Raw genomic sequence first — 23,107 nt, forward strand, 5'->3', positions numbered from 1 at the left:
CTATTCCACCCCAATACTAATCAAGATAGACTTTCTTAACGATGTCAACTGGATAGACAAATTCATCCTCAGATTACACCTAAAATACCAATACCAACCCAATAGGAGCCAGAAAGGCAAAGATCTCTCAACTTGTGAATGCCTAGATATTGATACTAACCTTCCAAAACGCAAACAACCGTCTAACAGCCCCACAAAGGTTTATGTTACAGGCTGTACTGAATACCTTCAACCCAATTCTTTTGATGAGGATGGCAGGCTCTTAAACACTTCATTACAGGTGTCCGATGACATTTTAGTATTTTCATGACCATGAGTTGGATATGGCTCATTGGCCAACACCGACAGAAGTACTTGGATAGGATAAGTTAAGTATTGGGTTAGTATAAAGGTAAAGGAGTTAGTATTGGATTGGTATTTGGGTTGGTATGGGGTTATGATAACAATACTAAGAATAGATGGCAATCTGGTACGAGCTTTTACTTGCCGGAGCCAGGAACTATACTACAGGTGCTGGCAAATAGACTTGAGTAAAGAGGTGTACGTGTGGTTAGTATTGATTTGGGTTAGGCATAGATCAAGATGCATTATTGCTAAACATTGATCCGAACAACATATTGCTAACCCAATAGCAGGACGAATAAAGGCCTCTTGTTAACGAGTATACTAGATCTGTTTATATCTATAGAATATGATAAGAGATAAGAATTAAACAATAAAAGGAGAGTTTGTTACTTTAAAGCCCTTTCAGATAAGAAAGGAAGAAAGCGAAAGACCTGAAAGTATCTATCTCTCTTTTGGGTTGATAGCCACTTTCAAAACATTCGCAAAATAGTACTAACTCGAGTTAGTATAGTTTATCCGTGTATATTTTAAACTAGTAGTTGTTAGATTTTCAAATAAAGCATCTTTATTGTATTCTGTTTCGCCAGCCTCGGAATCCGCAATTTCGGGCCAGAAAGTGACGAGCTTCGCTTTCTGCAAATAGCTTTGAAATTGCAAGTTCGACGAGTTGCAAGATTGGCGGGCAACATTTGATTCTTACAGAAGCCAAATTGGATAGACTCGCGAGTTTAGCATTCACATAACCCAATCCAGACTCAACTTAACTCAACTTAATATCAACTTAACTTAGCACTAACTCAAACACAACTCAAACTCAACTTAACACAACTTAACTTAACTCAATTAATACTAAACTCATGCATGTTTATTCAGCTTCTGCTCGCTTGTTCTTCTTAGCTACTCGGCCAAGCTTACCACTCTCCTTGGCTAGAGCAGAGTAAGGCGAGATTTCAATATGTCCCTCATTAGCTGCATTCACTAAGTACCCAGGCTTGTTAACGATAGCTCCATTAACCATAATGTGCCGTTGGTTAATTAGCACTCGGGCTTCGTGAACACTCTTAGCTAGACCTAACTCAGATACTTTAGTTTGTAACCGCCGGGCTAATAAGCTAGTGATCTCCAAATCAAGGGCCCGTTCTAGCTCAGAAACAATGTCTTTCTTGGATTGGAAGTTAACTTCGCCAATCAGTCCTTGTTTCTCCAGACGATGTAATAAGGCTCGGCCTTGCACAATCTGGTAGTCTTCATCCGTGTGAATCAGCAAGTCCTTTGCTCGCTTCTTTATATCATGAAAGATCTTCTCTAAGACTCTTAATTCTCGTTTAGACTTAAGTCCATACTCTCCAACGTATTTCATTTCATTAACTAAACGTTGGCTGTCAAATGGTCTACGAGGAGATCCAGCTCGCTTTGAGTATCTAGGAGTCGCCATACAGGGGACTAAAAATAAAAGAAAAAATGGACTATCGCCATTACGTCATAGTCCGTAACGACTTAACTAAGTACTCAACTGGGGCATTGATTGCACAAGGCATTCATAGCACGCTTTATGCCTTCAGCACTCTTACAACACCAGCCAGTCTTTCTTATTTAAAGCATCCTGAGCAAATGACTACTATAGTTTTGCAATGCACACTTGCGCAAATACAAGAACTAGCTAAGCAGCTAGAGGAGCAAAAAGTACCCCACCGTCTTTGGATTGAGCAGCCGGAGAACGAACCGACTTCTCTTTCTCTTCTTCCTATTTCACCTTCCGATCCCATCTGTCGCCTGCTCAAGAAGTATCCGCTTTACAAGTAAATTGAGTTGGGTTGAGTTGGGTTGGGTTGAGTTGAGTTTGAGTTGGTGTAGAAAGTGGTAGTCTTCTTTGAGCTAGATGCATCACCAAATCGAAATAAACCATCTACTAATGCATCACTAATTACAACGTAAAGCCCACCTAATATCAGCGCAAGACTATAACGTAGTACTAATTCATGATTTATTCATATATCAACTAAGCCAACATCAACTAAGTCAATCCTAACCCACACCAAGTTAATAAGTTAAAGCACATATATGTATACCACCTCTACCTCTACCTCTACCCATCTTATCACAACCCATGCAATTAATAAAATAAGGTTCAGTAGTATAAATAGGACCGCTTCCTGACCTAAACACTCTAATTAATCCGGTTGCCATCCAAACCCAATACTAACCACCCCAAACTATCCCAAACTACCCCAAAACCCTCCCAAACCACCACTTAGCAAATACTTAGCTTAACATAACTTAATTAGTATTTTATTTTAACCCCCGCATGAGAAGCAAAGGATACAGAAGAAGTACTCGTAATAAGTTCAAGAAGGACTATAGATCACATGGAACACCCCAAACATCTACTCTTCTCCACCAATACAAACGGGGAGATTACGTTGATATTAGTGTAGATTCAGCCGTTCATAAAGGTATGCCCCATAGTAAGTATGTGGGTAGAACTGGAAGAGTATATGCCGTCTTTGATACTTCAGTTGGAATTGCAATGACTAGACAAATAGGCAACCGATTAGTAGTTAAGCAAGTAATTGCTCGTATTGAGCACGTCCGACCAAGCAACTGCCAAAAGGACGTTAAGGCTAGAGATGAGTACCGCGCTAAGTTTGGCGTAGCTCCTCCTAAGCCCATGCCTGAAGGTCCTCGTCCTGCATTTACTCTTTCTTTAGCTGATAACACTCCAGTACTAGTTAAACCTTCCGTGCACTACGCTATAACTCACTAAGTACTTAAGCTAATTAGGTTAGTATATCTTAACTAAACCTAAGCTAATCTAATAAATAGGAAGTCTAGGCTGGTTATTTGCTAGTAGGAAGTGTAGTTGTTATATTGTGTGGAGGTGGGTGGTTAAGATGAGATACTCGGTGAGATGTGTGTGATAGGAATATCTTAAGTAGGACGGAAAGAACCAGAGTGGAGATAAGTACTGAACGAATAGACACTCCGGTTAGAAACTCTTCAATGGCATCACTAGCTACTTGGAAGACTACTTTGGTTATTTCTTCTCGGAAAGGATCAGCGCGCATGCAGGCAGCCCATTCGTTGCACTTGTCCTCTAGGGCTGGGACTCGTTCGCTTGGGTCGCATTTATTAAGAAAGTACTGCCGAGTGCACTCTTCTATTTTGAGTTTGTTCTTTTCTAGTTGTTTGATTGTTTTGATTGAGATATCGTTTTTAACAGAAATGATAAACTTAAGGATCAAAAGCATGCATAGAAAGACTAGGAATGAGTTGAGAATAAGAGAAAGATAAGAAGAAATAACGTAGTTTGCTTTGATAAGTCTGTCTAATGTAAAGTAGGAGAGGAAAGAGGCGTTAGAAGTAGACTTAAGAGAAGAACGAGTAGTAGTTGAAGAGTCCGTATGGCTTAGAATCAACTTTTCGTCAACTTTTCTTTTCTTGGGGTTGCTGAAGAAGGTTAGCTGGTAGGGTTGCGTGCGATTGAGGGGTTTTTTGGGTCCTTTTCTTCCCCAGTCGAGATCGATGCTTGGCGTTGTAGTCATCCTATGAAAAAGCAAAAGAGAAAAGAAGAAATAGGACCCACCTCTGCTTTAAGCTGGACGTCTAATGGCGTTGGGTGAGTCATCGGAGGTACATTTTAAAGTTTAAAGTCTTCAATTGCATTGTGTGGTGTGGAGTGAGGTGAGGTGGAGTTAGTGTGGAGTGGGGTGAAGTGGAGTTGGGTTGTGTGGAGTGGTGTGGGGTTTTTGTTATATTGTATTGTGTTACGTTGAATTGTGTTTGTGTTGAGTGGGGTGGTTGTATTTGTGATATGATCTATTGGGTTAGTATTGTATTATATTTGTGATATATGATGCATTGAGTTGAGTTGAGTTTGTGATATATGATGTATTGTGTTGAGTTGTATTATGTTTGTGATATGATCTCTTGTGATTGTGGTTGTGCTGAGTTAAGCTGGGTTTTTGTTGTATTATGTTTGTGATATATGATGTGTTGTGATATGATGTATTGTGGTGTGGTGTGTATTGGGTTGAAGAGTGGGAAAGAGTAAAGTGATGTAAATGAAGTTGATGTTTATTGGGTTAAGCATGCATCTTGGCGAAACGCTCGCGGAAGAGTTTTTCGGTATACTCCACATGAGATGCGCTGACTGAGTCTGGTTGGTACTTGTGATAATAGACGGAGAGAGAAGTAAGAAGGTTTTCAATGCGTTTGAGGCGTTGCCACAGAGCAGTTTCGCCCATACCCGTGCTTTTGAGAACACTGCTGACCTTGGCCTGCTCAAAGTACTCTACAATATAGGCACTCTTGGGCGTATGGATGTGCGGAAGAGCAAAGAAAGAAGAGGCGGCGACGGTGGGAGAGAACTTGTCTTGGAGAACACGGCATAGATCCTTTTCGGTTTCGGACATGAACCGCTTGGCTAAAGAAAGACTCTCCTCATGGGCTTGGTGAAGAGCTTGATCAAGATAGTCTGGTAGGGGTTCAAGCTGCCGTAAAGCAGAGCCCTTGGGCAATGGATAGATCTCAAAGATACTAGCTAATAAATGAATAATTCGCTTGGCAATTTCGTCCTTATCAACTGGCCGGTTAAAAGCATTCGAGTTAGCAGGCACTTCAATGGTAGAAGGAGCTAGACACAGTTTGTCCAACAGACCTTTCTTAATTAAGCCCATGAGCACAAAGGACTCAGCATCGTAAGAAAGATTGCTGATAGGAACATCGGCTAAAGCCGATATGTGCGCTAGATTCTTAGTCTCCGCGGTAAGAACCTCTGGAGCTAAGAAAGAGTGGGCAATTAAGTTCTTCTTTTGTTCTAGAAGTAGTCTCTGTCGGAACTCCGGTCCACTCTCAGTATCCGTGCCGGCAAAGGCCTTGGCTGGATAGGCAAAGGAAATGAGCGGGAACTGAACAAAACTATCAACTACTGCTGCGGGCGTAGTTGGTCTAGCTGCCTGAACAGAAAGTGCGTTGGTGTAGGGGTATGATCCTTTGATGTTGGGTAGATAGGAAGTAATCAAGCTTTGAATCTTCTGTTTAGGAATACCAAAGAAGACGACATTGCCTTGCGTATCATAACCTCGCCGACCTGCTCGACCGGCCATTTGCTTAAAGCCCATGGCATCGAGAGAAAGTGAATCACCGGCAAAGACGGCGGTCTTACATGGCATGTTGATACCAAGAGCTAGAGTTTCGGTGGCAAAGATTACACGCAATTGCTTCATACGGAAGAGGATTTCGACCATATTTCGGTACTTCTTGGGTGTTCCGGTATGGTGGATACCAATACCACGGTAAAGCGCATGAATAAATCGACTGTCTATCTTGCCGGCTTTCTTAAGAGATTTGGCATACTCATCAAGAACGTAGGCCCCGGAAGAAACGGTTGAGGGATCAGTGAAGCAGAAACGAGGGTCTTTGGCGTTAGGATCAACATTCCGGCTGGACATCTCTTCCGCAATCATTGACTCGCCAATCCAGGAATCTTTCCCAGTGGCAATGGCTGCATCACGAGCTCGTTTCATTTCTTTGAGGATCTTCTCATTCTCACGGAGGTCGTTCTTTGTTAGAATAGGATCAGCGATCTTTTCATGCTTATCAAGCTCTTCAACTAGTCGAATAGCCAGTGCATTACAAACCACTCGCTCCAAATTAAAGATAATGCACGGCAGCATGTTTTTAGCCTCTAATTCCACAACCAAGTCAAGAATGTTATCTAAAAGATAGTCAAGGTTGTAGAGCATAATGTCTGGTGAAACAAATGAAGAGATTTGCATGTTCTGGAGATCTGCTAGCTGTTCTGGACTGGGTTGGTCTTTTTCTTGTTCTTCAAGGGGACTGGTAGTGGTGCTAGCGGTGGCAGCAAGCTTCTCTAGATGGTGCTTCTTCTGGAAAGCCTGGAGCTTGGCGGTTAGATCGGCCTCAATCTTTTGGAAGCCTTCTTTGGCCTCCCTGATAAGAATGTCGTAGATTTTAGAGACTTGTGGCGGCTCGAGAAGGCCGTCCTTGACTAGATTGCAGAACGTTTCAATTACGTGCGACTCATACTGCTTGACGTCACTCTTGGTAATGCAGTTGGTTGTGAAGAAGCGTTGCGGCCTGAACTTCTTGACTAGATGGCGTTGGTCTTTTCGCAGCACGGCAAAGATGGCGTAGTAGAGATTGAGAAGTTCTTCTGGAAGGAAGTTCACGTCATCACTAAATCCGTCGTCTTTGATGTTTCGGAACGAGTAGGCAAACAAGCTATGGATAAGAGCTAAAGAGGGTTCGCCAAGTTCACGCGTGGTCTTATGGCAGGTTGTTAGCTTCTCTATCTTCTTAGGCACAAAGACATAGTTTTTGATTTCACAGTATCGTTCCTTATGCTGCACTAAGAAGCACTCGCGGCCTTTTTGCGCCTCAATCGATTGCACCCAGCGGTGGAACTCCTTGAGATTACCTAAAGTCGCACTAAGCAATAGAATAGGACAAGGACTAAAGTGAATGATCTTTTCTAAACTAGCTCCCATCTTGCTGTCGCTGATCTTGTGAACTTCATCAATAATAATGTACCGAAGTCTTTCTAGGTATGGTCTTTCCTTCTTTTTCGTTTCGGGCGGCATAGTCAGAATCTTCTCTAGCACTTCTGGGACGGTAATCAGGACCTGGCAGTTAAAAGGCGAGATCTGGAAATCTCCCATGCAAATACCCTGCAAGATATTGTTCTGCTTAATATAAGGCTTAGATCCGAATCGGGCATAAACATCGGCTGCTACCTGGTTGACCAGAGCCTTCGTTGGTGCCACGAAAATCACTACATCATCATTGCTTTCTCTTAAGATTCTTTCCATGGCGTAGTAGCAAATGAAAGTCTTTCCGGTTGAGGTAGGGGCACAGATCACGGCGGATTCATCGGCATCCACGATTTGTAGCAGCTTTACTTGCCACTCATCCGGCTCAAAGAGAAGTCTATGGTCCGGCCGCGAGTTCAAAGATCTTTTGAGCTTATCTCCGGCCGATCGCATTAAAAAGGAAATATCAAAGTCATTAGGCGCACTGGTTGCCTCCGGGTCAAATGAAAGACTAACCGGGGTTCGCTTAGCAAATAGCATCTGACTGTTTGGATCGCGCTTGTTCGTATAACTAATCTGATACTTCTGGCACACCTCTAAAACCGTGGCGGCAAAGCCTAAGTCCAACAAAGTCTGCAGTACATACTCTAATTCCGTTAGTGATGCCAAATTCTGGTACTTTTCCACGAAAGTCAGTGCGTCCATGTAAATAGAGACCAAGTCCTTCTCGTTAGGCCGTTTTTTGCGCTTCTCAAGGGCCCATAAGTCCAAATAGAACTCTAAACGCAAGAGTAAGACCTTTAAGCAGATAAACGGTGAGTGAATCCGAGGGACAAAAGACTCTAAATGCCTTCTTTTCTCATAAACCGTAGCAAACGCCTGATACTTGGCTAAAAAGCTCTTTAAGAAAGCAATGTCCTTCTTTTTAGCCTCTTGTTCTTTCTGGAGATTGTTGCGATCAATGATTTCTTGCTGTTTCTTGCTGATCTTTTCTTTGGTTTCTTTCTTCTTCTTATCGGGTTTGGCCGTTACTAGACTAATTGGCGGGTGCAAATGCTTGCCTTCGTGCAAGGACTGGGCTGTTTTCTTCAGACTTTCAATGTACATCTGTTCGGCACGGAAAGTTTTCTCTTGTTCCTCGTTGTAGAAAGTAACAGTGGCCATCTGGGTAGGCAAGTAAGAACTAGACGAAGTTGAAGAAGGCTCTAAACTATCTGGAATGGCCAATGAGTGTTCCGGTTCATTACTCTGTAGAAGCACGCCATCTAAACTATCAGAAAGCACCAGAGTCTCGGTACTACGAATGGTCTGGTAGATACCAGATACTACCTCTTTTGGCAAAGCCTGGGGCCGTTCAGTTGGATAGTACTTCAAGCCCTTTCCGTTCACTAGCACATTTTTAACGTGGGCAGCCTTCTCTTGACCGTAGTATGACTCCACTAGCCGATTAACCTCCAATTCAATATCACCATTTACTTCACTACTACACGTACCACTTACTTCACCACTACACCTCTCACTCAACTCAATACTTAAGTCGTGGTTGTACTGGGAAGGATCAAGTACGAAGAGGTAGAGTCGCGGTGCTCGGAAGGTAGTAGGACTTAAAATACCAGCATAAAGAGATAGACCCAAGACCATATTCAAAAAAGCCAACGATCGATCATCGTGGTAAGCTGTTACTAAGCAAATATGCTCGTCCTTCAAGAACTTCACAAACTCACTACTTCGTGCTGAAGAGAACCACAGCACCGGCAAATCGCCATCAGCTGCTAAGACAGAAATACACTCCCTAGTGCAAATGCTTACAGCTCCTTCCTCCTCCTCATCCCTAAACATTACAATGTAACTCTCTTTAAACCCAGCAATCATCAGATTGTAAGAAATAGACTCGGCAATCTTTCTTACCAAAGCCAAAGGCAAACTAGCACTGACTAAGCCGTACGTCTCTTCTATATACCTATAAAGCGCTCGGCCACTAATGACTATCTTTCCAATACCAACAAAGGTCTCACTTATATCCACCATTTTAATAGGTGTATTACTGTACCAAATACGTTGCTTATTCATTTCCATTGACTCCCTGGTCATATTCTAAAATAAAGTCTTCTAAAAGTAACTATTGGAATGGTTTTGAGATATTAAGATAGTTTGAGTGGTGTTGGGTTGAGTTGGGTTGAGTTTGGTTGAGTTGGGTTGAGTTTGGTTGAGTTGGGTTGTGTTTGGTTGAGTTAGGTGGTGTTGCTGCAGCTGATTTATTATTGAGTTGGGTTGAGTTGGTTTGTGATTGGTATTGGATTGGGTTGGGTTAGTTTAAGTTGGTATTGAGTTCAATTTATTGATTATGCGGGCAATGTGGTATTGAGTTAGTACTGAATTGAGTTGATACTGAGTTGGTAATGGGGTGGTAATGGGTTAGTACTTGAAATGATGGTGTAATTAAGTAATTGGGCCAATTGGGGTGCTAAATCAATTTATATGGCTTAAGAGAATTGGTTAATTGATGGACTATTTAAGCCGACTAGAAGCTTTCTGACCTAAATAGCCTATTTAATTAGTCTTTTTAAAAATTGGGAAGATGCCACAGAAGACTACCTTGTATGTCATTTATATGCCTTATTCTTTAGATGAATATAATATTGGCCATTTACATACGACTTGCTGTGTAAGTATGAGGGAAGCTAATGGCGGGATGCGGGTTAGTGTGCTGGAAAACAAACCGGCAACACACGAAGTATTGGGTGACTGCCAATTTACAGTCAAGTTATTAGACTTTGCCAATAAAGTGCCGGGTATATTTAGAGCGGTTGCTCCGTCGGGATCTTTGACAATGACTGAAGTGTCCTATAATGCATTCCCTAAATGCTTAACGATGTACACAAGTGGTGCTTTGTCGGAGAAGAAGTTTACAGCTAGAATAGACACAATGTTCTTCCCGGACTATCGGCCGGCTGTAGATCCTTTTGAGAACTTGCCTGCAGCTGAATCTTGTGAAGTGTTAGATCTATTTAGGGATGTGCAGTTGGCTGTACCAGGACCTGGAAAGGAGCTAAAGGACTTGACGGGGAAGTATCCAGTTGGCTGGGAGCAAAAGGGCGGGAAGGTCATGACTATTTTCAAACGATTGCAAGTTGACTTCCACATGACTTTCTTGGGAAAGCGATATATTGGGGACATTGAGCGGTTTATAAGAAAGATCTTTATTCAAGGACACCAAGAGGTCTTGCAACTGGAAGATGAGTGGAAGGACATGACTATGGATGATGTTCGTAAGGAGGAAGAACGAATTCAGAAAGAATTAGCTGAAAAGTACCCACCTAAACAGCGTTAAGATGCGGTTGGGTTAAGAGGGGATTATGTTGAGAGAAGATTAGGTTAAGAGAAGATTGAGTTGGCATAAGATTGAGTTGAGTTGAGTTAAGTGGGTATTGAGCTATGTGGTTGCTTAATGCCCTAATTGGCTGGGGTAAACTTAACTTAATGCCGTAGTAAGCCTATACAATGCTAGCTTATGGGCGTAAAGGGCTCTATTTCGGTAAAGGAAATAGACGGTGTGCTTTCTAGGTATAGTGAGCCGTTATCTTCAATTAAAAGGGTTTCTTTGCTAAATATCTTTGATAAGAGAGAAAGAAGATGCTGTTCCATCAATAAATAGTTATCCGCGCTTAAATACCTGGAACACAAATCAACTAACCATGCAGTTCTAAAGAATTACAGCCAAATGCATTGTTAAGATATAATTAAGTTCTGATAAGATAATATAGAGTTACATTGGGTTAAGATAGAATGTGATAAGATCGAATGTGTTAAGATATAATTAAGTTCTGATAAGATAAGATAGAGTTACATTACACTAAGATAGAATGTGATAAGATAGATTTACATTATGATAAGATCAAATAAAATAGAGTTACATTACATTACGATAGGATAATATAGAGTTGCATTACGATAACATAATATAAAGTTACATTACATTACGATAGAATGAGATATGTTGAGATAAGATTGGTCATCCACATTGAATAGTTAGGTAATTGTTTATTGCGAAAGCGAAAGAACCGAGAGATAGAGGTTAATAAGTCGCTCTGTGGTGCCCTCTCTTTGTTGGATGGCCTCTTGGGCCTGTTGAAGATCAATGTCTTTGCGGCGGAAGTGAAGAAGGCGGTTGATGAGCACTTCGCTGATGTTGTAGTGCGTCTCTAGTTGCTGGGTAAGACTGGTCAAAAGAGTAGTAGGATCGGATACTTCTTTGAGGTAGGAAATGATCTTGGAGATAGGACAGTTTGTTTCTAGAAGGGCCTGAATGGGTATATCGGCAGAGTAGTTGGCAGCGGGCAAGTTCTCAATGTTCTCTTGATTAAGCATGTCTAAAGGTCCGAGTTTATCTAGTTCGGTCTTGGAATTGGCCTGGCGGTTGTAGTCCATAAAGAGTCGTAGTCGGCTTTTGACTTGTGGCTCGAACTGGATGCCCGTGCCGGGATGGAGACTTTGTGTACTAGCTGGGGTGGATTGGATAATGGCTGTGTTGCTGTAAAGTAAGATTCGATCGGTAATCACTACTAATGAAGTGTTATTGGGCGAGATCAAGATGTTCTTGGGCTGGTTTGGGAAGTGTAGCTGAGTAAGACGCGTGGCTGTTTCGATATCAAAGATTTCTAGGACGCTTTGGCCATTATCTAGGGCCGTCAGTACATAAACCCATTTAGAGTTCTTGGTCGTACGAACAAGCAATGGCGAGCCTTCTTGTTTACTCAATGCTCGAAGCACTGTGCCGCTCTTCTGAATAAAGTAGAGCGTTGTGCTGCTGCACGTAACATAGTACAACTCTCGGAAGGAAGAAATGATTGTTCCCATGGCACAGGCAGGAATAGTAATTGTTGAACTAAGTTGGCCACTAGAAGTCGTAAAGCTTAATACTTGCGTCTCATAGAGCAGATGGATTGTTTGTCCGGCAAAGTCCATTGCAGAAGCTAGAGGCTCTGCCGCTGTGAAAGTACTGTGTAGGAACCCCGATCGCAATGACATGGCCAAAACTCGCACTTCGGTCGGACTTTCGCGATGAATCATTATAGCCGACTCCCGACAGGCTGAAAGACTGCCGGACAGGTAGTTTTGTTTCGATACTTCCGCCAGGTTCTTTTTCTTAGCTAGGCCGCCTACTGTCTCTTCTAGAGTGTGCACGGACTGTTTAAAAGTCACTAGAACATGGCCCTTTGCTGCTGAAATAGCTACAGGCTCTCCTTTCGCATCTATGTTAGCAATCTCTTTGCTTTGCGTCTCTTTGCGTAGGGAGAGAGCATAGACCTTTTCATTAGTAGCCACCACTAAGGTGTCACGGAAGAACGTTGCTACTGCGTCCTGGCTGAATACAACTCCGGCTCGGCGTTTAAGCAGGGCCATTTTTGACCGGAAGTCAAAGACCTGGATGCCATTGGCCTGGGCAACTACTAAGAAAGGCAAACCCGGTACAAATCGGATATAAGTTCGTGCTCTATTGGTTTTGCTAGTCTTACAACCGGGCAAACTCATCTTAGCCGTAATAAGCCCTTTCTCTAAATCAATCCTATGTAAAGTCGTGGCAGTCGCAGCCACCAACTCTTTAGACCCTAAAACATCAGTGCGGAAGGCCAGAGAGTGTACGCCGGCTAGAGGAATACACTGCCTGATTTGGTCCTTCTTAATATCTATAATCAGTACTTCTTTGGGTAAAGAGACGGCTAGAATAGATGGTGAGACTGATTGGGCTATATCTGTGGCGCCTATAAAGGGAGTGCAGGATAAACAGTAGACAGTCTTCTTCTTTTCTGGGTTGTAGATAAGCATGGACTGGTTGGCTATTATAGCTAGTAGCTTAGACTGGCCAATTTGAACCATGTGCGTAATATCTATCTCTTCCTTATCTCCTTTTGGACTCACTAGTCCTTCTAAGACTTCGGTTTTGACTGTAATCTTCTGGCCGGGCGTATCTAACTCGCCTTCTAAGGACGACTCAATGCTTACTCTTTCGATTCCTTGGGGACTTGCTAAATATATCTCCGTGTCAATGCTAAGCATCTGAACCGGTCGAGTTTGTAGCTCAACAGATACAATCTGAGCGCCTCGACTGTATATGGCCAATTGGCCTTCCTTACTAAGTGTTACAGCAAATCTACCGAACGCGCCAATGCGAACGGAGTCGGACTGCTCGGGTCCTTTCTCTACAGTATTTAGATTAGAGAGATCATAGATCGTATACGACTTGCCAATTGAGGTAATAATAGCCCAGCCTTTGTTTCGTTGGGCTAGCACAAAGCCTTGTCCATCAGTTAATGAGGAAATATCGGATTTGTATTGAAACATCGCTTCGTTTAGCGGCGGCATAAAAAATTTGCAAGTCCTAGCCTAGTCGTTGGCAACCTTGCTTTTGATTTTGGTTTTGTTTTTACTTGATTTCGATTGTATAGTATTTTCTTTCCTTTTTAGGAAAGACTCTTTCCTTATTTGGCTATCTAAGAGACCTTTTAGTACTTTGGACTTTTTTTATTGTATGTCTAGTATTCTATCTCCGGTTGACATGGAAACAATCAGAACCAACTCGATTAGGCGACTGACGGCTAAGCAGTTGGCTAATATGGAGCTGCCTTTGGCTAAATCTACTGTTATGATGATTGATGGCCGGTCGGTGCACAATGTGCTTGTGGTGGGCTGGCTGAGCGGATCAAAACGAACTTCGAATTCGTTTCTCTTTACGATCTACGACGGGACCGGACACATTGACTGCTGCATTTGGCAAAACAATACCAATGCTACTCGGCTGGCAGCCGATCGAGTGGAGGGAGACTTTGTTATGGTTATTGGCTCTATTTCTGCTTATAATCAGAAGGCTGTGCTTAACTGTACACACATTGGGTTAGTTGAGGATGGGAACTATTTGGCGTTTCATTTGCTTACTTGTATTCAACAGCACCAGGAGAATGTAGCCAGTTGCCAGGCGCCGTTGGAGTCGGGACTAGCGGCTGATGCGCAGGCGGATGAAAGCTTGCTGGGATATACCGAGAATAACAGTGGGGTGTGGAACCGACCGGCGGCATCGAAAGTTCTAAGTCGGATTCATATGGATACTATTGAGTGCTTCCAACGGAACCAGGGCGATACTGGGCTTAAGAAGGCTGTAGCACAAAAGATGCTTATGTCGCATGGATACAGCGCTGAGGAGATTGCGGGTGCCTTTGAGTTTCTGGTTGAAAGTGGCAAGCTTCATGTTTCTTCGGTTGAGAACGATGAGCTGGCCTTAGTGGAATGTGACTTTTAATAAACTACCGAATTGAATTAAGTTAAGTTAAGTTAAGTTGAGTTGAGTTAGTATTGGGTTAGGGTGTGATTTGATTTGATGGGCTGCTATAAAGTAAAGTGTAGTATTGAGTTAGGGTTGGGATGTGGTGTGGTGTATTATTGGGTTAGGGTTGAGATGTAGTGTGGTGTATTATTGGGTTAGGGTTGAGATGTAGTATGGTGTAGTATTGCAATAGATGCGCTTGCTGCATGTACGTGTGTGAAATGTAATAATGCGCGTGGTAGATCGGGGCCTATTGTGATGATTTTGTAATGTTGTGATTTATGTGTTATTTATTCGATAGTTGGGTTGGTGGTGATTATGATTGCGGCGAATTATGGATAGATTGTGTTGGGGTTGGTTTTGCTTGGAGGCCGTTTAGAGACCATTTTGATGAATTGGTCGTAAATCTCTTCTTTGGGAAGCTCGGTGAGTGTGCTTTGGATAGCGGTGCTGATTCGCTCTATTTTGTTGTTGAGCTTGTTCATTTCATATTTGTAGTTCTTCTTCATGGGGTTCAGTATTCCGGTGATTGAGAAACGGCTGGGTGGCTTGGGGAGAGGAAGGGCCTGTGTGCCGGCTTGGTAGTAGTAGTTGATCTGGTCCTGTATGGTGGTGTCTGGTGCCCATCCTTCGTTTATGGCCAGAATAATAGGATGGGTGGCATAGGTAGGTGGAACAATTGCACCGTGTTGAACAAGAACCCAGGAGGTTTCCTGGTGACTTTGTTTGAGAGCAACTAGAAGGGGTGTATCGCCCTTCTTGTTCTTCTCTTCGGTGGACAGGCCGCAGCCAAGATAGAAGGCAGCCATGGCCGCTCGATTGCTGTAGGCCTTAGTATGAAGGACAGTTGAGCCGTCAAATAACGTCTGGTCAATGGTTGCTCCTTGCTGAATCGCATTAATACTCATGTCAAGCCCATTGAGAATGTGCAGGAGGTTCTGAGAAAGCTTGGCTGACTTAGGAGCTTTCTTTATAAGAAGGAGAAGAGCGCCCCAGTTTCCGGCCACGGCCGCTAGGTCAATTGGATAGATTGGTCGGCCGCCTATCATCTTCTGTAAATCCGTTTCCTTCTTGGATAGACTGCAGAGTAAAGAGTAGTGCATTGTCGTGGTATACTCTAGGGCATTTCCGTGGCCCAGGACCATGTCTAACACCCTAATATCTGGATTGACGGCCGCTAAGTGCACCGGGCCTAAGCCATGCCAGGTTTCCAAATAGTCAATGTTGCGCTTAAAGAAGAGCATGATAATGGAAAGGTTCTGGACGGCCAGGGCCAAGAGAAAGTAAGTAGGAAAGACAATGTTTTTGTGGGTGCCTAGGACTCGTGAGTTAATGCTTGGCGGAAACCCCTTGCTTAAGAAGGCTTCAACAATCATAGGCATCTTACCTATCAGTGCTAGTAGAAAGGAGTGGTTTAGAAGACAAAAGATGGAAGAGTCTGTAAAGGAGGAAATCTTCCGCATCTGTTCTAGAGCTTCTTTTTCCATTCCGTCTTGCAAGTGGAGCTTCAACCGATGGGCTGCCACTAAAGAAGACGAACTTTGCGAAGAAGGAAAGAGTTTCTTGTAGAGCCTTTTCATACTAAGATCGTTCTTGCTGGCGCGAAATATGCCTTCCTGAACGCCTTGAGCTGTAAGCCGCTGTAGAATGATGTGAATCATTCGCTGCGTAAACATGCTATGATCGCTACGAATGAAGTCTGTGTAGCTCTGTTGCATGCCCAAAAAAACAAGACGATCTAAATGCTAGATCACGTCTATATTAAGTGATTGTTGTAAATAAACCAATGGTAAATCAAGAAGGTAGCCGGGAGGCCATTTTATTGGCCATTGAGAAGGGAGGTGTTCAGCGGAAGGTTCTGCTTTGGGAGGTGGAGATTCTTAAGGCTGCGGCTCCCAAGCACTTGGAAGATCTTTATACCCTCTATGACAGCCAGCCCTTAGGGCCTCTTAAGGCCAAAATAGCACAGGAGATCATTCGGGGAGAAAGAAGGCTCTCTAGGATTAAGGAGCTATTACAAAGCCATGGCTGTTTAGCTGCTGGCATAGAAGCCCCATCCACCTCTAGTCTTGAGGCCAAGTCCGGTCCTAGTATGGTTAGTATTGCGGCAGCCGCCCTGTCTGCCTCTCCTCTACCATCTACTCCAAATAGTGATTCTGAGATCAGCTCTTTGTCGGCTAATGAAGAGGAGAGTTCTAAGCCCAACGCCGCCCCCATCCAAACTGCTCCAGCATCCATCACTCAAGAGCATAACATGCCTCAATCTGACACGTCTCTACCTACTCCACCACAACACAACATAATAGAAGAAAACACTCTACAAGCAGATGACATGCATACAATCACAACACAGTCTGACTTGCCACAAGCCAATACTAGCCCAGCCAAGGAAGCAACGGGTGCTTTCTTAGGAACAGTCGATGGCATTATTCAGGCATCGATTCTAGCGGAGATAGAGAAAGTAGCGGGAGCAATTGACATGCCAAGTCTGTGGGAACGAGTTGAGCCAGAAGCAACTTGGCAGGAGACGATTAAGACCATTATGTGCTATGCTAAGGAACAAGCCCAGTTAAACCAGCTAGTTAAGCCCAACTACAAGTCCTCGGCGGTTTGCTTTAATTGTGAGCGCAAGGGCCATATTGTTAAATACTGTCCGATGAAGGCCAAGGCCTACCGGCGAAGATAAAGAAGACATTTATTCATTGGGCCCCTTGGCCCCTCTGCCCTAGCAGACCTTCTACTGTTGCGCCCTTCTATTTAGCTAATGGAGCATAATGCTCTGCAGCTGGATTTCTTCGCATGGAGTACCCAGCATATCCTGAAACGACACCGATTACTATAAAGAGAAGAATAGTAAGCATGTTCAGCCTCACACCCTTTCCTAGTGCTTTCTTAGCCTTCTTAATGCCCCGTCTGACCTTCTTCTTGGTCTTGCCAATGCGCTGGCCAATACTAGCGCGGTTGGCAGCTTCTTCTGGAACAGTAAGCTCCTTGGCGGCGTTGGCCATAATTGTGTCAATTTCGTCCTCAATGAGGTGGCTTCTATGAGCTGGGTGCTTTGGTGCAAGCTTAGGTGGGTGTTTGGACTTGCGGTAAATATCATTGTAGATCTTTTCCGTGTTAAATCGCTTGGGAGGCGTTGTTGCCTCGATTTCTTGGATGTGTTGCAAGTGCGACACTAAGAAGTCTCTAATGAAGCTATCTGCGCTCTCAGTTCGGTGGAACATTGACTCGAGAATGTCTTCGGGCCGGCGGCGTCTTAAAACCAAGACGGAGTGGAATGGGGAGAACTTCTCTTCGGCCCCAATGCGTTTGTGGGCCCCCATTGGTAAGGGTCGTTCTTGCAGTCCAGTGCTGAAGGGCGAAGGACTAAGTCGGCGTAGGAAGAAAACTGTTTTGAACGGTCCGGACCTTTCTCGGGCATCAACATCCACATAGCAGTATGCACTGGCTACTATCAGAATGGCTAATCCGAGTATCCTCATATGTTGTTGCTTGTTTTCGCTATAAATGCACGTTTTCTGACAATGTTTCAGTCTGTTGCTTTGTTTAGTATTCCAACCGTTGCCTAGAAATTTATATGTCAGAGGACAATCCCTATAGCATTCTTGGGATTAGAGAAGATGCCTCAGAAGAGGAAGTTAGGAGGGCATTTCGCCGGCGGGCCAAAGAAACACATCCGGACTCAAGTCGAAGTGATACTGCCCGAGGGTTTATTGCTGTTGAGCGAGCCTATCGGTCTATTCTATCGCGCCAGGAAGAACCAGAGCGGGGCCCTCCCTATCTAGTTGTTTCATTGGCTGAGCTATCCCGAGGTGTTGTTTGTCGCTGCGGCGAGACCTATAGGGCCAGCCACCCTCACCAGCGGCTAATTGACTGCTTTAGCTGTTCTCACTACATCATTGTTGAGCGGGATTTGCCATAACTAATTCAGTCGGTGTGGTGTGGTGTAGTGTAGTGTTAGGTTGGTGTGGTGTGCTAGAATGAGATGGGCTAGGATGAGATGGGTTGTTCTGTGTGTGGAGGTCTGCTCAAATAGGATATAATGAAGTAAGATAAAGCTTACTTAGTTCAATAAATCTTCTAGTAGTATGTAGTTTATTGGTCTGACTTAGAATGGTTTGTTCTAGATAAGAAGCCGTGCACGTGAGGTAAGTGCTTAGATGAAGTAGTTCTCACTCTCCCAGGAGAAAGATAAGTTGATGTTGTTGGTTGGGGTGAGATTATCAGTTGGGTTGGTGTTGCTGGGTATATTGAAAGTACTGGCGGGATTAAAGCCATCGGATACACTGAGGTGTGTATTAAGAAGATGCGTGTTATTGAAGAACCGGGAGTCGAGATCAAGATCTAGCTTGAGAATATCTTGGGCTTTTTTGCTGCTCGAGTAGCTGGGAGTCTCAACTGAAAGCAGGTTGGGGCAGGATCGAGTTCGGCGCGGATCCTTATCTTGTCGGCGAGGAGAGGCATTTGGTATTTCAGGTCGATCTATCTCTTGAAGCGAGGCTCTTTTGCGGCGATAGGCCATTCTTAGCTGAAGATTGGGTGGAACCTTCCAGGCATCCACCATTTCCCATAGCGGCAGGCGCTGGGACTCTCGCATGAACTTAGTGGTTGTATAGGCAATTAGATGATAGACTTTCTTTTGGTATGTTAAAGAAATAGTCATCTTTATCAGCCCAGATGGGTCCCTAGTGGACTCCCGCTTGACCGGTGCGTCCTCATTAGAAATAGCTTGTCTGCCTGCATGAAGAATCTCTTCTATGGTAGTGGCGCTTCTTGCTGATTCCAACGCCTGCTTGTTCTCCGGGGCCTCTAACTGGTAATAAATCAGGCAGCGGCCGTATATTTTGGACGAGGACCACATCTTGCCGTCTGTCCAACGCGAAATCCCGCTCTCATCCTCCTCATAGACATAAATACTGCCGGGCCGAATCATAAGCCTCTCTTCCTCAGTCAAACGGGACGTTACTCGGGGTAAAACATTCATTCGAGCCATATCTATGATTTTAAGGCTCTCTTCTTCTGATCTTAAGGCCCCAAAAATTGTCTCTTTGGTCGTTGAAGTTTCACGGATTGTAAGCGTGGGCGCGTGGCTCTGAAACTTCTGCATCATCTTTTCTATCTCGCTACCTACTTAATAATGATAAGGAACTTTATCTTTTTGTTCGTTTCTTTTTTGCTGGCTATGCATCCTCCGTTGAAAGTTTCACAGTTGGAGACTGCCCTATTGGATGTGCTGAAAAAACCCGTGGTTGTTTCGGGCCCTGCCGGCTGTGGGAAGACCTTTTTGATCCGGAGTGTCTGTGCTAAGTATGATTATGACTTAGTCCTCTTAGACAGTGAGTTAGAGTGGTCTGAGTATCGCTTGAATCCTCGCACGGTTTATTTATTGCGGGTGGCTGGTGATAACTATCAAATCAAAAAGAAAGCCTACCATGGGATTGTTTTCGAAACTGAATCTCCGTATCTCTATAAGCAGATTCAAGGCGCTGTCCATGTTCGATTGAATAAGGTTACACAACGAGCCATGCACCAGAAGTTCTTGCTGCCTCAGGTACCAGAAAGCCTGCACAAGGCCGGCCTGCTAGCTAAGTTGCCGACTTCGGTGCAGCACTACGTGATTGATGAGCCAGATAGCCAGGTGTCCTTCTTTCACTTGATTGGCAAGATTCTCTATCGGAAGAAGGAGAGTATGACGCCTAAGATCTTTACTCTCCTGGAACAGAACTCAGTAGCCAAGGTTCTGGAGTATCTACATGAGAATGCCCCGGCCTTTTATGACGATTTGGAGGCGTTCAGTGCAACTCTGGAGAGCATTTCGGACTGTTTAGATCAAAACTACTCTTATCTATCATTGGTGTCGAGTGTTTATACAATTTGGAAGAGTCCTAAGTACACCCCCAAGAAGTTCTATCAGATTAGATCGTCTTCTTACTTTCACTAATCCAATTTGTGGTGCTCTAAGCCGTTGCACCAGTTATTTGATGTACAGCCACATAAATAGAAGAACCAAGTAGATAAAATAAAAGGGACTTCAAGTCTTCCAAACTAGAGTACAGGATCAGTTGTATTTATTTTAAGAATTCAAATCGAATTGGGTTGAGTTAGTGTCAAGTTAGTATTGTATTGAGTTGAGTTGGTGTTAAGTTAGTATTGTATTGTGATGGGTTAGGGATATATTGAGTTGGTATTGGATTAGTGTTGTCTTGGGATCATCAATAAATGTTACTAATGCACTACTATCACAGAACTAATTCATATACTAAACCAACCAACCAACCAAACGTAACGCAACGTAACATAACGTAACACAACATAACATAACCGAATTACAGTATTGCCACACAATGTGCTGTAATTGATTCTAGCTGCACTCATAGATGGACACCTCTTGGGAGATAAACAGGTTCTGAAGCTCAGAGGATTCTTTAGGTTGTGTAAGGTAGCTTTGCAGACGACCTTGCCACTGAGCGGATGGCTGGGGGTGAAGAGTCTCGCCTGAATAGACTATGTTGGTGCTGGTGGTCAAGAAAGTGATGGCAGGCATAGTATTGGTATTGGTAGCTAAATTAGAAGCCGAGGATACGTCTGTGGGGACTAGATTACCATAAGAGGCTAGTTTGAGCTCAATTCGATTATCCTCGGCGGCTAGAACAAAGTCATCTTCTGTGCAGTTAAGAAGGCTAATGCCTTGCTGGGCCAGATCTTGACTGATACGCAGTAGCTGGTGGATATAATGGGCGGCTAGTACCTCAGGTAAATGTCCGTATTGGTTCTTTAGAAGAAGGACGGCTGTTTTAAGTGATCCCATTTCGAGATAAGGAAAGAGACAAAGGAGCTGGCAACTCGATTCAAATACTTCTTCCAGGGGAATACAGTGTGAGTTGGCTTTCAAACGCCGGCTGAGCTCGATCTCCGGAGTTTGGGGAAGAGGTCGAACCTTCAGGGCATAGTCGCGAGCATTAAGAGTAACATGGCCATCACCTAGTCGAGCAATACGAGTTACTAGGAAGGTTTGGCCACCAAGAGTCTTTTTAGCAATATAAAGAGTGCCAGCAATGACTAGTTTATCGCCCGGGGCGGGTGGAATTGGAATAGAGATAGGGGCTGGGGTTTTACTTAACTCGGAGTCGATTACGGGGGGCGGGGTATCTGGCCGGGCAATTGGACTAGCCGTGGGTAGTTCATCTACTATACCAACTAGGTCATTCAGCAAGGACCGGTTGCTTTCCAGCAATATACTTGTTTGCGCGGTTGGAATCTGGGTAGGATTAGTATTTACGGTATCTACTGGAGCTAGTATTGTGTTGTTTGCTAGAGTGCTTACTTCGTTGTTTACTAAATTGCCTACTTGGCCATCAACTGAAAGATCTGCTAGTTTAGGTCGTTTGACTAGAGGCGTGGAGATCTCTTTAAGATCGCTTAGAATAAGAGAGTCAGCACCTGGCATGAACTGGTTCATAGTTTGTTGGTTTAGTTGGGCAGCTGCCGAGTTAAGTCTTGACGGACAACTCGAGTCTACATTATCTGCGGCTGAACCACTTACTCGGTGAGTTTGTAAGACCTTTTCATCCCGTGTTTCTTCGAGCACATTAATACTCGTACTTTCCACATCTCCAATAGCCGTTCTTGTAGTTTCACCGGCAATAATCTCATCTAAGGCCGCCTTGTGCTGAGACTGGCCTACTCGACTCGACCCAAAGAGCAAGGACACTTCATTCAGACCCTTTTCAGTCTCTTCTTCAATTAGTCTCTCTCTTGCTTCTATATATCGGACTATCTTGTACTCCAGGAAGGACAGTCGATATCCTCCCACCAAAAAGGCCTCACTATCATAGGCCAGTCGGCTCTTCTTTACCCACTCACGGCCAAACAGGTTAATTCGCGCCGGCTTCTCCAATGGATGCTTCTTCTCAGCAACAGCCACGGCTTTGTCGAGTAAATCCTCTCTAGGATACGCCTGGGACTTCAAACCCTCGCGAATGATCTCCTGGGCGCAAGAAGGACAATTCTGCCGCTGAAAATGCTCATACAGCTCAACATACAGCCAAGAGCCAAACAAACCAACTTTACGCTCAAACATCAGAAAGAGAACAGCCGCATCTTTCTTTATCTCATAGTAACGCCGCCATAAAGACAAATACCAAGGATTATTCAGGAAATAAGGAATATCAAGGTAAAGAAGAATAGTTGACTCTAAGTAGGCATCAAGAACAGTCTCATTTTCCCTAGCAGCCATAAAGAAAAAATGGTCATGCGTTTATTGCTTATCTGCCTCTGGGTCTTGCTGCATGGCCTCTTCTTTGGTAAGAAATCGCCCAGATGGCGCTCTAGGACGCTTCATTGCGTGATTATGCCGGCTTTCGTGTTGGTAGCCGACGTCTTTCTTCTTTTCTAGGGAGTCCAGGTAGTCTCGTCTTTCTTTGCGGCGTTTAATGTAGGGGTATTGGTTGGCATTGACAAAGATGGCCTGCTCTTCACTTTGGCCGTAAGGTGAGTAGCCAAAGGCTTTGTACTTCTCCATGGGGTCTTTGGGTGGGGCTTTCTTGTAGGGAGGGTATTCTTTGGGAAGACCCATTGGCGGCTGGTAGCCAAGAGTGTTGGCGGTCTCGGGGAGGCCCTTGAAAAGGTCTATTGGGCCTTTGGGATGAGATTGTGGCTCATGAAGCTCGGGCTTGGCTGGGTATTTGCCGAGGAATGGAGAAAGGCCATCGGCTAGAAGAGCCCCGCCAAATTTAGGCTCTTTTGAGATAGAAAAGCTGAAGTCGTCGTTAAAGCCTTTCTCATCCTCTTCTTTGTAGAGATACCCATAAGTAGGTAGATCAGAGATGTTAAAAGAGACATACTTATCGGGGCTGTCTTCTTTGTTTTTGTCCATGATGTGTTAGAGAGC

The 23,107-nt window shown here is 44.0% G+C and overlaps 17 protein-coding genes across 17 annotated transcripts; 8 read left to right on the top strand and 9 right to left on the bottom strand.

The window, feature by feature from the left end:
- On the top strand, nt 1-310 carry NEHOM01_1974 (uncharacterized protein; the record flags this gene model as incomplete). Its single annotated transcript, XM_051490852.1, has 1 exon — nt 1-310. A coding segment is annotated over one exon (310 nt), but the record flags the coding sequence as incomplete, so codon positions are not given.
- Nucleotides 311-1,210: 900 nt separating this feature from the next.
- On the bottom strand, nt 1,211-1,780 carry NEHOM01_1975 (small subunit ribosomal protein S9e; the record flags this gene model as incomplete). The annotated part of the gene is made up of 1 exon (XM_051490853.1): nt 1,211-1,780. One exon carries the CDS (start codon nt 1,778-1,780, stop codon nt 1,211-1,213), a length of 570 nt encoding a protein of 189 aa, XP_051346813.1.
- Nucleotides 1,781-1,806: 26 nt separating this feature from the next.
- NEHOM01_1976 (uncharacterized protein) lies at nt 1,807-2,148 on the top strand (the record flags this gene model as incomplete). The annotated part of the gene is made up of 1 exon (XM_051490854.1): nt 1,807-2,148. One exon carries the CDS (start codon nt 1,807-1,809, stop codon nt 2,146-2,148), a length of 342 nt encoding a protein of 113 aa, XP_051346814.1.
- A 502-nt stretch (nt 2,149-2,650) lies between these two features.
- On the top strand, nt 2,651-3,109 carry NEHOM01_1977 (large subunit ribosomal protein L21e; the record flags this gene model as incomplete). Its single annotated transcript, XM_051490855.1, has 1 exon — nt 2,651-3,109. One exon carries the CDS (start codon nt 2,651-2,653, stop codon nt 3,107-3,109), a length of 459 nt encoding a protein of 152 aa, XP_051346815.1.
- A 73-nt stretch (nt 3,110-3,182) lies between these two features.
- NEHOM01_1978 (uncharacterized protein) lies at nt 3,183-3,887 on the bottom strand (the record flags this gene model as incomplete). Its single annotated transcript, XM_051490856.1, has 1 exon — nt 3,183-3,887. The coding sequence occupies one exon, from the start codon at nt 3,885-3,887 to the stop codon at nt 3,183-3,185; it is 705 nt and encodes a 234-aa protein (XP_051346816.1).
- A 540-nt stretch (nt 3,888-4,427) lies between these two features.
- NEHOM01_1979 (ATP-dependent RNA helicase DDX60) lies at nt 4,428-8,987 on the bottom strand (the record flags this gene model as incomplete). The annotated part of the gene is made up of 1 exon (XM_051490857.1): nt 4,428-8,987. One exon carries the CDS (start codon nt 8,985-8,987, stop codon nt 4,428-4,430), a length of 4,560 nt encoding a protein of 1,519 aa, XP_051346817.1.
- A 487-nt stretch (nt 8,988-9,474) lies between these two features.
- On the top strand, nt 9,475-10,227 carry NEHOM01_1980 (uncharacterized protein; the record flags this gene model as incomplete). The annotated part of the gene is made up of 1 exon (XM_051490858.1): nt 9,475-10,227. One exon carries the CDS (start codon nt 9,475-9,477, stop codon nt 10,225-10,227), a length of 753 nt encoding a protein of 250 aa, XP_051346818.1.
- Nucleotides 10,228-10,937: 710 nt separating this feature from the next.
- NEHOM01_1981 (uncharacterized protein) lies at nt 10,938-13,259 on the bottom strand (the record flags this gene model as incomplete). The annotated part of the gene is made up of 1 exon (XM_051490859.1): nt 10,938-13,259. The coding sequence occupies one exon, from the start codon at nt 13,257-13,259 to the stop codon at nt 10,938-10,940; it is 2,322 nt and encodes a 773-aa protein (XP_051346819.1).
- A 166-nt stretch (nt 13,260-13,425) lies between these two features.
- Nucleotides 13,426-14,190, top strand: NEHOM01_1982 (replication factor A2; the record flags this gene model as incomplete). Its single annotated transcript, XM_051490860.1, has 1 exon — nt 13,426-14,190. The coding sequence occupies one exon, from the start codon at nt 13,426-13,428 to the stop codon at nt 14,188-14,190; it is 765 nt and encodes a 254-aa protein (XP_051346820.1).
- A 356-nt stretch (nt 14,191-14,546) lies between these two features.
- Nucleotides 14,547-15,932, bottom strand: NEHOM01_1983 (uncharacterized protein; the record flags this gene model as incomplete). Its single annotated transcript, XM_051490861.1, has 1 exon — nt 14,547-15,932. The coding sequence occupies one exon, from the start codon at nt 15,930-15,932 to the stop codon at nt 14,547-14,549; it is 1,386 nt and encodes a 461-aa protein (XP_051346821.1).
- Nucleotides 15,933-16,000: 68 nt separating this feature from the next.
- On the top strand, nt 16,001-16,900 carry NEHOM01_1984 (uncharacterized protein; the record flags this gene model as incomplete). The annotated part of the gene is made up of 1 exon (XM_051490862.1): nt 16,001-16,900. The coding sequence occupies one exon, from the start codon at nt 16,001-16,003 to the stop codon at nt 16,898-16,900; it is 900 nt and encodes a 299-aa protein (XP_051346822.1).
- A 67-nt stretch (nt 16,901-16,967) lies between these two features.
- Nucleotides 16,968-17,699, bottom strand: NEHOM01_1985 (uncharacterized protein; the record flags this gene model as incomplete). The annotated part of the gene is made up of 1 exon (XM_051490863.1): nt 16,968-17,699. One exon carries the CDS (start codon nt 17,697-17,699, stop codon nt 16,968-16,970), a length of 732 nt encoding a protein of 243 aa, XP_051346823.1.
- A 95-nt stretch (nt 17,700-17,794) lies between these two features.
- NEHOM01_1986 (uncharacterized protein) lies at nt 17,795-18,139 on the top strand (the record flags this gene model as incomplete). The annotated part of the gene is made up of 1 exon (XM_051490864.1): nt 17,795-18,139. One exon carries the CDS (start codon nt 17,795-17,797, stop codon nt 18,137-18,139), a length of 345 nt encoding a protein of 114 aa, XP_051346824.1.
- A 234-nt stretch (nt 18,140-18,373) lies between these two features.
- On the bottom strand, nt 18,374-19,324 carry NEHOM01_1987 (Gti1/Pac2 family transcription factor; the record flags this gene model as incomplete). The annotated part of the gene is made up of 1 exon (XM_051490865.1): nt 18,374-19,324. The coding sequence occupies one exon, from the start codon at nt 19,322-19,324 to the stop codon at nt 18,374-18,376; it is 951 nt and encodes a 316-aa protein (XP_051346825.1).
- Nucleotides 19,325-19,399: 75 nt separating this feature from the next.
- NEHOM01_1988 (uncharacterized protein) lies at nt 19,400-20,158 on the top strand (the record flags this gene model as incomplete). Its single annotated transcript, XM_051490866.1, has 1 exon — nt 19,400-20,158. One exon carries the CDS (start codon nt 19,400-19,402, stop codon nt 20,156-20,158), a length of 759 nt encoding a protein of 252 aa, XP_051346826.1.
- Nucleotides 20,159-20,578: 420 nt separating this feature from the next.
- NEHOM01_1989 (uncharacterized protein) lies at nt 20,579-22,453 on the bottom strand (the record flags this gene model as incomplete). Its single annotated transcript, XM_051490867.1, has 1 exon — nt 20,579-22,453. The coding sequence occupies one exon, from the start codon at nt 22,451-22,453 to the stop codon at nt 20,579-20,581; it is 1,875 nt and encodes a 624-aa protein (XP_051346827.1).
- Nucleotides 22,454-22,474: 21 nt separating this feature from the next.
- On the bottom strand, nt 22,475-23,092 carry NEHOM01_1990 (uncharacterized protein; the record flags this gene model as incomplete). The annotated part of the gene is made up of 1 exon (XM_051490868.1): nt 22,475-23,092. One exon carries the CDS (start codon nt 23,090-23,092, stop codon nt 22,475-22,477), a length of 618 nt encoding a protein of 205 aa, XP_051346828.1.
- Between the last annotated feature and the right edge of the window lie 15 nt (nt 23,093-23,107).

Source organism: Nematocida homosporus (genome assembly GCF_024244095.1).
Source record: "Nematocida homosporus strain JUm1504 chromosome Unknown 1841, whole genome shotgun sequence".
Classification (NCBI taxonomy): domain Eukaryota; kingdom Fungi; phylum Microsporidia; genus Nematocida; species Nematocida homosporus.